We start from the raw sequence: 14,620 nt of genomic DNA on the forward strand, positions 1-14,620 counted from the left end.
TTATGCTGTATAAGAAGAATCATCATCCAGGTAGTAGCACTGTATCATGCTAAATTATTTGGTATAAGGCTATTAAACATTATACTTAGTTTTGTACCATTTGTTCAGTATCAGCAGCAATATTATAGTAGGTGTAGCCAATGGCTTAGTAAAGTGGTAATATAATGATATACAGTGATGTTTAAAAGTTTTTGAACCCTTCAGAATTGTCCATATTTCTCTGCATACGTTTGACCAAAAACTACATACATTTTCACAAAAGTCCAAACAGTAGATAAAGAAAAGCAAAGCGAGCAAATGAGTCAAAAATATTGGACTTGGAGCAAAGTGATCCAATATCGCATGTCGATGAGTAAGAAAAGTATCTGAACCTTTAGTATTAGCAGATAACTTAAAGGTGAATTTAGAATCTAGTATTTTCAATAAATAGGAAGATAAGGTGTGAGTAAGTGACCTATTTTATTTAAAGAAAAAGGATCTATCAAAGTCTGATCTTCACAACATATTTCTGAAAGTGTATTGTGGCATAAACAAGGGAGATTTATAAGGACCTCTGAAGAAGAGTTGTTGATGCTCATAAGCCTGGAATATGTGGTAAAACCATCTCTAAAAAGTTTGGACTCCACTAATCCAATCAGACAGTTGTGTACAAATTAAGGAAATAAAAGACCATTAGTACCCTCCCCAGGAGTGGTCAAACAAACAAGATCACTTCAAAAGCAAGGCGCATAATATTTCGCAACGTCACAAAGGAACCAATGATAAACTCTAAGCAACTAAAGGCCTGTCTCAGTTTAGCTAATGTTAATATTCATTAGTCCACCATCAGGAGGACACTGAATACCAATGGTGTGCATGGCAGGATTGCAAGAATAAGGACACTGTTTTCCATAAAGAACATTGCTGCCTGGCTGCAGTCTGCTAAAGATCACTTGTAGAAGCTAGAAGGCTATTGGAGCAATGTTTTCTGGATGAATGAGACCAAAATAAAGCTTTTTGGTTTAAATGAGAAGCGTTATCTTTGGAGCTAAGAAAACACTGCATTACAGCATAAAAACGTCATACCATCTGTGAAACACAGTGGTCATAGTATCATGGTTTGGGGCTGTTTAGTTACATCTGGGCCAGGATGGCTTGCCGTCACTGATAGACCAATGAATTATGAATTGTACCAGAAAATTTTAAAGAAACATGTTAGGAAATCTCTCCATGAGCTGAATCTCAAGATGATGCAGATCATGCAGCAAGACAACAACCCAAAGCACACAAGTTGCTCTACAAAATAATAGTTAAAGAAGAATAAAGTTACATTTTTGGAATGACCAAGTCAAAGTCCTGACCGTAATCCTTTAGAAATGTTGCGGAAGGACTTGAAGCGAGCAGTTCATTGGAGAAAGCCCACGAACATAACAGATTGAAGCTGTTTTGTAGGGAAGAATGGGCTAAAATTCCTCCAAGCTGATGTGCAGGACTGTTTAGGTGCAGGGGTATTCACACCAGATACTGAAAGCAAAGGTTCACATACTTTTGAAGCTCACAGACGTGATACTGGACCCTCAATAAAAGTAATGACAAAGTCTAATATAATAATATAGTCTAATATAACTCATTTGTTTGGTTTGGTTGTCTTCATCTGGCTTTTAGAATTTGTGTGAAAATCTGAAATATTTTTATGTCAAATTTGTGCAGAAATATGGAAAATTCTGAAGAGTTCACAAATCTTCAAGCACCACCGTACATGGAAAACCTTTTAAGACCAAATATTTTCAGTGTTACAATGGAGATTTTATTTTGTTGACAGCTTTGGTCCAAATATGAATATATAGCCTGAAAACAAGGCAGGCATGGGAAAAAAGATTTGGCTTCTCCTCAACCTGTTTGGCTTGTTGACAGGTCAATTTCTATTTGCATATAGGCAGCGATACACCGGAGAGAGACACTTTATGGTCCTCTCTTGCTTTGCCTGGACTCCTGCCTGGGCCGACTTGTTTTTCATGCTATTTTTTATCTATGAAACATCTCGGCCTCTCTCACCTCATAGTGCCCATGGTTCCCACAGCATGAAATTGCTAACAGTTTCCTTTTAAATGGGCAGATAAGAAAATCAAATGATAGACGTATATAATAATTATTCAAGAATTGGAATATGTACGTTTTTAGCAGAACATTGATTGAGATTAAGCCAGTACCTTGAGTTTTTGATCCACTTGTTCTGCATGGTTTCAAATCATCTGTAAAGTAGAAGAGATTTCCATTTGATCAGTTTATCAAGCGACTACTGCAGTATAAAGGTTTAATTAGTGTTACCCCTCAACAAAAATATATATCTATATTATGTCCCAAGAAGGAGACCTGTTATGAGACACACTGTTTTTTCATAGATGATAACATGATCTCCTAGTGTGAAGTCAGTAAATATAATGGTTGGGCACTACCAGTTTTGATCTGCTACAAGATCTAAGGAAAGATAGGAAAACTGTCCCTACAATAGGACTAAGCTGATTCCCTACGATGCAGCGGGCAACCTGTTCCTTGTGAACAGACCCGCCTTCGTCCTCAGCTAGTCTGAACGCAGACCTATAGATATAAGGGAGGGGTCCCTAAAAGTACTAAGGACTAGGACAAAATTGGACACCTCCTAGCAGAAGTTGTAGTGGAGCAAAAAGACAAACAGACAAAAATACTTAGAGGTCCAAGGACCAAGCAAACTATAGAGATAGGTACAAAGCACCTGGCTAGATTAAGAGTCAAAGTAACACTGAAGTCCAACAAAGCCAGAAGGGCGGAGCTGGAATCAATAGGCAGCAGGTCACGTGACCACAAAATAGAAAAAAACTAACAGGAGGGTTCTAACAGTACCCCCTCTTCTATGAGGATCCTCCGGATCCTCCAGGCCCAGGCCTATCAGGAAACCTCCTGTGAAACGCTCTGATAAATCTAGGAGCAGAGACATCATCTGCCCTTACCCAGGAGTTATCCTCAGGACCGAAACCTTTCCAAGCGACGAGATACTGCAATCTCCCTCTATGCCTTCTGGAATTCAGGATACGAGAAATTTCATATTCACCGTCTTCCACCATCGGAGGAACTGTGACAGTGGCATCCCTATCCGATACATCAGCTTTTTTCAACAAGGAAACATGAAACTCCGGATTAATCTTCCAGGAGGAGGGAACCTCCAACCTAATAGCAGACTGGTTAACCACCTGAAGCTCCTTAAATGGTCCCACAAACTTCGGACCGAATTTCTTAGAAGGAATCCTCAACCGCAGATTCTTTGAGGACAACCAAACCATGTCACCAACCGTAAACAAAACCTCTTGACGTTTCCTGTTAAAATACTTCTTAGACTTTTTGTTAGCCTCTTAAAGGTTACAACGTACATCAGTCCAAACTCTCTCCAAATCACCGGAAAAATTCTCCTCCTCCGGCACAGCCGACACCAATTTGGAGAACGAACCAAACGACGGATGTCTCCCAATACAACAAAAAAACGGAGAACACCCAGCAGAAGAGGATGTATGGTTGTTAAGAGCAAATTCAGCAAGTGGCAGAAACTCAGACCACCTCTCTTGATTGTCTGCCACAAAACAATGCAAAAACTGCTCAACATCCTGGTTCTTTCTTTCTGTCTGTCCATTAGACTCAGGATGATACCCAGATGAAAATGACAAATGGACTCCCAACCTGTCACTAAAAAGCACGCCAAAAACGAGCCTCAAACTGAGGTCCCCTATCAGAAACAATGTCGGTGGGAACGCCATGGAGTCTGACAATTTCCTTGACAAAAGCCTTAGCGAGTGTCTTAGCGCTGGGTAGTTTAATGAAAGGAACCAAGTGACACATCTTGCTAAAACGGTCCACGACCACCCAGATGACAGTAAAACCCTCGGACACAGGAAGGTTAGTAATAAAATCCATTGCAAGATGCGTCCAAGGAGCACTAGGAACCTCCAGAGGGCAAAGCAACCCCGCAGCAGAGCATGTGAAGCCTTTGATCTGGCAGACACCGTACATTGACGCACCCATTTAATGATTTCCTTCTGCCACCCAGGCCACCAAAAACTGCGACCTACCAGTCTCTTAGTCTCAGAAATTCCTGGATGACCTGCCAACCGAGACTCATGATACTCCACAAACAACTCTCTCCTAAAATTTCTAGGCACAAACAACCTCCCATGGGGAGTGTTATATGGGGCATCCTCCTGGGCTTTCAGAATCCCATCTTCCAAAACGGAGTCCAATGCTGCTATCACAACTCCTTCCTGTAAAATGCTCTCCTCCTCGGTACCAACCATGGGAGAAAAGCTGCGAGATAAAGCATCAGCTTTAACATTCTTAGTACCTGGGATGTAAGTAACAGAAAAATTAAACCGCGAAAAAAAATAGCCCACCTAGCCTGTCGGGCGTTCAAGCGCTTGACAGCATCAAGATAGATTAGATTCTTATGATCAGTGAAAACCTGAATGGGAAATTTAGCACCTTCCAAGAAATGACGCCAATGTTCAAATGCGAGCTTGATAGCCAGCAATTCCCGATTACCAACATCGTAATTAAGTTTGGTTTCAGAATTTTTTTTCAAAAAAAAAGCACAGGGATGAACCCCATCCTTGTTCTCCTGAGACAAAACCGCACCGACCTCCACCGAAGAAGCATCAACCTCGACCAAAAAAGGCTTGGTCTCATCAGGCTGCATAAGGATGGGGGCAGAACTGAACCTCTCCTTGAGATACACAAAAGCTTCAATGGCCCCAGTAGTCCACTGGACCGTATTCGCACCTTTGCTGGTGAGATCGGTCAGCAGCTTAACAATTATAGAAAAATTCTTAATTAATTTTTTGTAATAATTGGCGAAACCCAAATATCTCTGTATCGATTTTAAACCAATAGGCCTAGGCCATTCCTGCACAGCCTGAACCTTCACCGGGTCCATCTCAAAGCCCTCGCTGGAGATAATGTAGCCCAAAAAACTAATTCTCTGCACAGCGAACTCACATTTCTCCAGCTTAGCAAAAAGTGAATTGTCACTTAATAACTGCAATACCTCACGTACGCTCTGCCAGTGAGACTCCAGATCAGGCGAATAAATCAAAATCTCATCCAAATACACCACCACATTCTTACCAATCAAAGGTCTCAGGATTTCATTAAAAAGGTTCTGAAAAAACTCTGGTGCATTGGTAAGACCAAAAGGCATAACCAGATTCTCAAAATGACCCACCAGGGTGTTAAAAGCAGTCTTCCATTCATCACCCACCTTCATTCGCAACAAATTGTATGTCCCCCGAAGATCAATTTTAGAGAACCACTTGGCCCCCACTAACTGGTTAAACAAGTCAGGAATTAACGGCAGTGGGTAGGAATTGCATACGGTAATTTTATTAATTTCGCGAAAGTCCAGACATGGACATAAACCGCCGTCCTTTTTTTTTACAAAAAAAAATCCCACAGCCACAGGTGACTTAGAAGGTCTAATGTGACCAGCAGCCAAACTCGTCTGTATGTATTCCTCCAAGGCCTTTCTTTCAGGGATAGTAAGATTAAATAAGCGACTCTTGGGAAGAGTAGCTCCAGGAACAAACTCAATGGTGCAATCATAGTCCCTATGAGGAGGTAGAATTTGCGACTCCTCCTCTGAAAAAAACTTCCAAAAATCCTGAATAGGCACCGGTAATTCCCCTTTTTCCACAGCAGCAATGCAACCGTTACAACATTTATCATAACACTTAGGACTCCAAGATTTAATCTTATTAGTAGACCAGTCCAGTAAAGGATTGTGCAGTTTTAACCAAGGCAAACCTAAAACTACTGGAGAAGGTAAATTATTTAATACCACTACATCCAAATTCTCTTGGTGAATACCATTAATAGTGAGGGGAAATTCAAAAACCTTGTGAGTAACACATTTCAAAGGAGTGTTATCAACAGCAACCACAGAAATAGGAGATGACAAAAGTTTGGGTTCCAATTTAAGTTTTTCCAAAAAACCCTTATCAATCACAGTCAGTGTAGAACCACAATCCACAAATACCTGAAATTCAATCAACTCCTCCTGCAATGAGGTACTCCCTGAAAGAAATACTCCCTTAGAGTTTAAACAAGCAATACGGGCGTAACTGACCTTTTTTTTTTCTTTGTTCAACAGAAGCTCACAGTTCTTAACAAAATGGTCAGATTTACCACAATAAAAACACAATCCCTTGGAAAACCTGCGGTCTTTTTCCTGAGAGCGGAGTGACATCGCCCCAATCTCCATCGGATCTCCGTCGTCCGAGCAGACCCTCTGATGACTAGGAGCTGCCATAGCAGGAGTTTTCTCCTCATTAGCCCTGGCACGCAGTCTCGTGTCCACCCGTATAGCTAATTGCATTGCTTCTTGCAAGTTTCCAGGTGCAGGGAAAGCAATCAGCAGATCCTTAACCCTTTCACTTAAACCAGCAAGAAACAAACATTTTAACGCCGAATCATTCCATCTCACTTCAGAAGACCACCTTCTGAAGTGTGTACAATAATTTTCAACATCACGTGACCCCTGCTTTAAACGTCTCAGTTGTGTCTCAGCAGAAGAGACTCCATCAGGTTCGTCATACAACAACCCCATAGAAGAAAAAAAATCCTCCACTGATCTAAAACACGGATCATCAGGTTGGAGAGAAAAGGCCCATCCCTGTGGTTCCTTGCGCAAAAGTGACATCATAAACCCAATGCGCTGTGGTTCATTCCCAGAGGACCTGGGTCTCAAGCGAAAATATAATAAACAAGCATTTTTAAAAGAAAAAAAATCTTGTTGTTTACCATAAAAAAAATCAGGCAGTCCTACCTTCGGTTCAACAAAATGCGCTCCAGGACAGCTACTCGCGTGTTGCTGGAGCTCGGTCACCTCAAGAGACAATCCCTGTAGGCGATGAGCCATTTCCTGAACAGACACCATGCTGACCTACGGATCTCTATCCTTAGGATTTTTTTTGGCTGGATTTACTGTTATGATCTGCTACAAGAACTAAGGAAAGATAGGAAAACTGTCCCTACAATAGGACTAAGCTGATTCCCTACGATGCAGCGGGCAACCTGTCCTTGTGAACAGACCCGCCTTCGTCCTCAGCTAGTCTGAACGCAGACCTATAGATATAAGGGAGGGGTCCCTAAAAGTACTAAGGACTGGGACAAAATTGGACACCTCCTAGCAGAAGTTGTAGCGGAGCAAAAAGACAGACAAAAATACTAAGAGGTCCAAGGATCAAGCAAACTATAGAGATAGGTACAAAGCACCTGGCTAGATTAAGAGTCAAAGTAACACTGAAGTCCAGCAAAGCCAGAAGGGCGGAGCTGGAATAAATAGGCAGCAGGTCACGTGACCACAAAATAGAAAAAAACTAACAGGAGGGTTCTAACACTACCAGTTCGGTGAGAGTGCTACAGTGGTAGTGGAAATCCACCCAAACGTAGAAGGAAATAACCACCGCGCTCCAAGAGATGCAATCAGAAAATCTAATTTGCTGACACTTCAATAAAGTTAAATGTGATTTTCTGATTGCATCTCTTGGAGTGCTGTGGTTATTTTCTTCTAGTGTGAGGTTTGGGGGTGTAAGGAGCTTATTTTTAGTGAACTCCATGTTAATTTCAGCATGTGGGACACTATGTGCACATTACTTTTAGAGACAGATAACAGAAATGTAAAGTTGCGGTTGGGCCCATGCGTCCGAGTGTGCCAATGGGATGTAAGCGATCTAGTCCAACATTATATGGTCACTGTATGGTCCCTAGTGAGGTCATTATTTATCTTGGCATTGAATTACAATACCTGAACACTATTAAGCACCGTTTGCGCAGTGAACTATCCATATGGACACTAGTTAGTAGTCGCATTATGGTTAGTACAATCTGTAATAACTACACTACAGATGCCACTATTGCTGTATCTTTGTGCCAATCTTACTTCTGTACTGTAGAATCGTTTGCTACAATGGCATTAGCCAGCAGACATCTCGGCTCTCCTGTAGTACATGGCACTGACTACATAGTGGATGTTCTTACCTTGGTTATAGTACTCTCCCATTACAGGAACAAGACCACATTGCCCTGCGGTGTACAAGTACCCGCCATCCAGTGTTACTGCGTCAGCTTCACCTTTCTACAAAGAAATTGATTTAGCTTTATTAACTGTATCCTTTATTATAACAAAACACGTTAAATTCTAGTGTCTTTCACACCTCGTTTTATAATGTCCATCAGAGGTATGGTATATATCAAGATGATCTCCGTGCGGATACCTCTAGTTCACATTTGTCAAACTCCGGCCCATGGGCTCAATCTGGCCCAAAGGGTGGTTTTATTTGGTCCTCGACACCAGAATCACCACCCCTATGTGGGGCCCATTATTCTGTATAGAGGACTATGTGAGGCCCATTGCTATGTATGGAGGACTATGTGGGACCCATAATACTGTATGGAGGGTTATGTGGGGCCCATTATTCTGTTTAGAGGACTATGTGGGGCCCATAATACTGTAGGGAGAACTATGTGGGGCCCATTATTATATATGGAGGACTATGTGGGGCCCATAATAATGTATGGAGGACTATGCGGGGCCCATAATACTGTACAGAGGACTATGTGGGGCCAATTATTATGTATGGAGGACTATGTGGGGCCCATAATACTGTATGGAGGACTGTGGGGCCCATGATACTGTATGGAGGACTGTGGGGCCATTATTCTGTATGAAGGACTATGTGGGGCCCATTATTCTGTTTGGAGGACTATGTGGGGCCATTATTCTGTATGGAGGACTATGTATCGCCCATAATACTGTTTGGCGGACTATGTGGGGTTCATTATTCTGTATGGAGGACTATGTGGGGCTCATTATACTGCATAGAGGACTATGTAAGGCCCATTATTCTGTATGGAGTACTGTGTGGGGGCCCATTATGCTGTATGGAGGACTATGTGGGGCCCATTATACTGTATACTGATTGGCCCACGACTTTGTCAAGTTTTTCATTTTGGCCCTCTATGTGTTTGAGTTTGACATCCCTGATCTAGTTTATACATCTGATGTATGGGATTTCTAGGCCATATTGTTTATAGCCTCCCTTTGTGAAAAATGTATACCACATGCCTTCATGGATCCCACTGTATAAAATGCTGCAGTCTGCTACGTTACTCAATACAGTAAAAAAAAGGTATAACCAATTTATGTCGTGCCAATAAGGACCAAATGCACACTCCTTTGGTCTCTGTCAGGTGAATGGGAGTCTAAGGGTACGAATGAAGTATGATGGAGCTCTTTTAGACCATACGGTAAGTGGCTATTTTCTGAAACAGGAACTGATTTTCAGCTCCCATCAATGGCCACTACACAATGAATGAGCTGTGCTTATCAGCTCCATTTAGTGTTTTTATCCAGCTTCCTCCAGTGCTTGTAGCAGCTGTTGGACCCCTACTGATATGCTATTTGTTGGACCCCCATTGATCTGATATTTGTTGGACCCCCACCGATCTGATATTTGTTGGACCTCCACTAATCTGATATTTGTTGGACGCCCATTATCTGATATTTGTTGGACCCCCATTCATCTGATATTTGTTATACCCCCACTGATATGATATTTGTTGGACCTCCATTGATCTAATATTTGTTGTACCCCCACCGATCCAATATTTGTTGGACCCCCACCGATCCGATATTTGTTGGACCCCCACCGATCTGATATTTGTTGGACCTCCATCCATCTGATATTTGTTGGACCCCACTAATCTTATATTTGTTGTACGCCCATCATCTAATATTTGTTGGGCCGCCCATTCATCTGATATTTGTTAGACCCCCATTGATCTGATATTTTTTGGACTCCCATTGATCTGATATTTGTTGGACACCCATTGATCTGATATTTGTTGGACCCCCATTGATCTGATATTTGTTTAACTCCCACCGATCTGCTATGGATGACCTATCCTAAGAAGAGATCATCAGTATTATATGCTTGGACAACCCCCTTTAAGTATATCATTCCTTATGTATAGACGGCACACGTTCTGGCTGAGAATTCTTCTTTTCTCAGTTGTCCTTACTAAGACTTGTAGAATACATTCTTCTGCAGAATGTGCCTGAGTGCATTCAATGGCCCCACCGCTCGCAGGTGTCCAATCGTCACACTTCATCTTCTCCTGTTTGCTCTGTGTGCACCAGCGTACCGTCTCCTTGGAAGGAGGATTCAACACTGAAAATACAGAGAATAAAGCAAAATTGCAATCTCTAAAGCCAAGCTATAGTCTCCCATTATGAATGCAAAATTCGAATTATTTCCATGAGATACGGGATACAGTGCTAGTACCAAATATGTAGTCCCCTTATTACTACTTCCCTCTGTATCTCTTACCAGACATTCCTCGTATAGAACCGAAGTGACTTGTTCCTAGATATAAGAATGCATCCATTGACGATGGTAAAGGAATAGGAGTGGCTGCAGAGTTCCTCAAAAGTAGACTCTTCCCAGACTTAGAGCCGGATAGTTTGCATTCTTTTTTCTTTGTTTTGTAAAATATTTAGAAAGATTATAAATAAGTAAAGTAAAACTATTGATCTTCCATCAGGAGACATAATGTAGTCATTCTTGGATTTCAGATTACATATTATATCTGTTAGATTGGTGTGGATGCCATCTCAGAGACTCCCCCTGATTACCAAGGGCCCTGTTCTCCACTGACCACAAGACTGATGTTTGGATGTTCCTCCTCACTGCAATCTTGTGGCCAGGGAAGAATGGGGGATCCAAGGGATATACGATAACCTGTTTAGAACAGAATGCTCAATTGACATCTTATATCACTTAAGTGCCAAGCAAGACTTAGATCCCGATTTATCATTTCCTTTTTTTTTAAGTTACATACTTCTTTTTTTTAATCTTGTGTTCGTTAAAGTTTTGTGCACCAATTTCTTCAAAATTCCGCATTAATTTTATGCAAAATCAAAAATGCACTTTTTTTCTGTCTAACATTTTTTTACACAAAGTCGTACATTCAACTAAAATGTTGCAAAGTTTGCGCTAAAATTTCAGACATAGATGAAATCACTTCAGGGGGAACTGGAGTACAATTTTGTACAAAGTTTTTGTGACTGTTTAAAACGTCGTAATTGAGGGATTAGCCAAAAACATCTGGAAATCCAAAACCCTGCCGACAACGATAAACATAAAAAATAAAATAAATCAGCACTTAAAATTAACTTAAAAAATAAATAAATTAAATTAGAATGAATCTGTCAGCAGATTTTTGGTATATAATCTGAGAGCAACATGATGTGGGGGCAAAGAGCATGATTCAGGCGATTTATCACTTACTAGACTGCTTGGTGTAGTTTCAATAGAATCCCTGTTTTATCTGCTGTAGATGTAGCAGTTCTCTGAATGCTGAGCTCTGTAAAACCCCGCCCACACCACTGATTGGTGGCTTCCTGTGTGCATTGTCAGGAAGTGACCAATCAGTGGTGAGGGTGGGGTTACACATATTAGCTGGACTGCCTGGCACGTGAAACCTAGTCCTGTGGTGATAATCTCCTGCTGATAAAACACTGATTGTATTGAAACTACAACACACAGCTTAGTACCGTAAGTGACACATCCTTGCAATCAGGCACTCTTGCTCTATATTATGCTGCTGTCATGTTAAATAGCAAAAACCTGCTGACTGATTCCCTTTAAACGAGAAAAAGGCATAAATTTAAAAAGTGGACATAAAAAAAACACTACACAAAAAAGGCTCAAATCCAATAATAAATTGGGCTCTAAAACTAGATGAAATTTTTTTAGTAGCCTGATTTTTGTACATACGGGTATATTTTCGTTCTCCAAATTAAAAAAAAAACCTATGATGTCAGCCAGGTAGACCTCCATTGGGTTGATCATTATACGTGTAATTCCAGAAGATAACAGGAAAGAGATTAAAGGAGATAAAAGTTCTGTTTTGATACAGTATAACAACGCAGCCCATTCCTTTGCATGGTATAATAAGTGCATAAATTTCAGTCACTGTCTCAGTCATCTGATTGGGGCTACCCAAGTCGTTTGTATGGATTTTTCAATCTCAAAAATTTGGGCAACTGATCTGCTACATGTGAAAAAATCTTGCACTGGAAAACTCATGGGAGGTTTATTTTTTTTAGTAATAATTCCATAGTTACCTTACAAATGTATTTCACCTTATACAGTTATATGAAAAAGTTTGGGCACCCCTATTAATCTTAAGCTTAATGTTTTATAAAAATTGGTGTTTTTGCAACAGCTATTTCAGTTTGATATATGTAATAACTGTTGGACACAGTAATGTTTCTGCCTTGAAATGAGGTTTATTGTATTAACAGAAAATGTGCAATCTGCATTCAAACAAAATTTGACAGGTGCATAAGTATGGGCACCCTTATCATTTTCTTGCTTTAAATACTCCTACCTACTTTTTACTGACTTACTAAAGCACTTTTTTTGGTTTTGTAACCTCACTGAGCTTTGAACTTCATAGCCAGGTGTATGCAATCAGGAGAAAAGCTACTTAAAGTGGCCACTTGCAAGTTGTTCTCCTGTTTGAATCTCCTCTGAAGAGTGGCATCATGGGCTCCTCAAAACAACTGTCAAATGATCTGAAAACAAAGATTATTCAACATAGTTGTTCAGGGGAAGGATACAAAAAGCTGTCTCAGAGATTTAACCTGTCAGTTTCCACTGTGAGGAACATAGTAAGGAAATGGAAGAACACAGGGACAGTTCTTGTTAAGGTCAGAAGTGGCAGGCCAAGAAAAACATCAGAAAGGCAGAGAAGAAGAATGGTGAGATCAGTCAAGGACAATCCTCAGACCACCTCCAGAGAGCTGCAGCATCAACTTGCTGCAGATGGTGTCACTGTGCATCGGTCAACTATACAACGCACTTTGCACAAGGAGAAGCTGTATGGGAGAGTGATGCGAAAGAAGCCGTTTCTGCAAGCACGCCACAAACAGAGTCGGCTGAGGTATGCAAAAGCACATTTGGAGAAGCCAATTTCTTTTTGGAAGAAGGTCCTGTGGACTGATGAAACCAAGATTGAGTTGTTTGGTCATACAAAAAGGCGTTATGCATGGCGGCAAAAAAACACAGCATTCCAAGAAAAACACTTGCTACCCACAGTAAAATTTGGTGGAGGTTCCATCATGCTTTGGGGCTGTGTGGCCAATGCCGGCACAGGGAATCTTGTTAAAGTTGAGGGACGCATGGATTCCACTCAGTATCAGCAGATTCTTGACAATAATGTTCAAGAATCAGTGATAAAGTTGAAGTTTCGCAGGGGATGGATCTTTCAGCAAGACAATGATCCAAATTTACTCAGGCATTCATGCAGAGGAACAATTACAATGTTCTGAAATGGCCATCCCAGTCCCCTGACCTGAATATCATTGAACATCTGTGGGATCATTTGAAGAGGCTGTCCATGCTCGGCGACCATCAAACTTTACTGAACTGGAATTGTTTTGTAAAGAGGAATGGTCAAAAATACCTTCATCCAGGATAAAGGAACTCATTAAAAGCTACAGGAAGCGACTAGAGGCTGTTATTTTTGCAAAAGGAGGATCTACTAAATATTAATGTCACTTTTCTGGTGAGGTGCCCATACTTGTGCACCTGTCAAATTTTGTTTGAATGCAGATTGCACATTTTCTGTTAGTATAATAAACCTCATTTCAAGGCGGAAACATTACTGTGTCCAACAGTTATTACATATATCAAACTGAAATAGCTGTTGCAAAAACACCAATTTTTATAAAACATTAAGCTGAAGATTAATAGGGGTGCCCAAACTTTTTCATATAACTGTATTTACCTGTGCAGCATTTTGGAAAAAGTTCACAATATCTATAGTCTTGTCTCCAGTGCTCCTGGTCACCACGGCATTGACTGGAATTCGTGCCATATTGCACTGCTGATACTGGTCTGTTGACTTTCTGGTATTGTCGGGGCAGAGGAGCTGAAAGTTTTTACTGAGTTGAGCTGAAAGACAGAGTTGTAAAAGTGCAATTGTGAAGCAAGTTGATGTAATAATGGGGCAGTGGTTTATGCCAGCAGTTTCACATAGCTGCTGTATATTACGGCGACATACCCCCAATCCGCCATATGAGAACTGAACTTAGATCACCATGACTCCAGCAAACTCAACATATAAAGTACTCTCTCACTATAAATTGTCTTTCTCACACGACTGGGCAACCTGTTAAGGAGCAACTAAACTTTTATTAATTAGTTTATAATTTTGTCCAGCATCGAAAGTCATGGAAATCTTTTTTTTCTTTAGAATTTGTCCTCATTCCTGTAAAACAATTACATGTACGTGGCTTCCAAACCCCTACTTTTCCCCAGTAGTTTTTGAATTTTATTTTACAGGAATGAAGATGTAATCATTGGGGAAATTGTCATCTGATGTTCACTTCTCCTGCCACAACAGGGGGTCATGAAACATTAAACTATAATGCATGGTTGTCTGTGGATAGGGGATATTTTTTTTTTTTTTTTGGGGGGGGGGTGTAAATAACACCTTAGAGAGTAACCAAACTTTAAAAAAAATACTTGTAAGTGACTTCCAAAACTCTGCTTTT

General features: G+C 40.7%; 1 protein-coding gene across 1 annotated transcript in view; it reads right to left on the reverse strand.

The window, feature by feature from the left end:
• The window catches only part of LOC141258004 (serotransferrin-B-like), a 68,355-nt gene that overhangs the window by 22,224 nt on the left and 31,511 nt on the right, over positions 1–14,620 (reverse strand). Inside the window, exons 7-11 of the mRNA XM_073672994.1 lie at positions 13,852–14,018; positions 10,386–10,533; positions 10,078–10,226; positions 8,035–8,131; positions 2,190–2,231 (exon numbers count right to left, since the gene is read on the reverse strand). Of these exons, the coding sequence (XP_073529095.1) occupies positions 2,190–2,231; positions 8,035–8,131; positions 10,078–10,226; positions 10,386–10,533; positions 13,852–14,018 (603 nt within the window). The remainder of the gene's footprint in view (positions 1–2,189; positions 2,232–8,034; positions 8,132–10,077; positions 10,227–10,385; positions 10,534–13,851; positions 14,019–14,620) is intronic.

The sequence above is a fragment of the Phyllobates terribilis genome, unplaced genomic scaffold (assembly GCF_046119375.1).
Source record: "Phyllobates terribilis strain yellow unplaced genomic scaffold, ASM4611937v1 Scaffold_3__8_contigs__length_932513732, whole genome shotgun sequence".
Taxonomy (NCBI): domain Eukaryota; kingdom Metazoa; phylum Chordata; class Amphibia; order Anura; family Dendrobatidae; genus Phyllobates; species Phyllobates terribilis.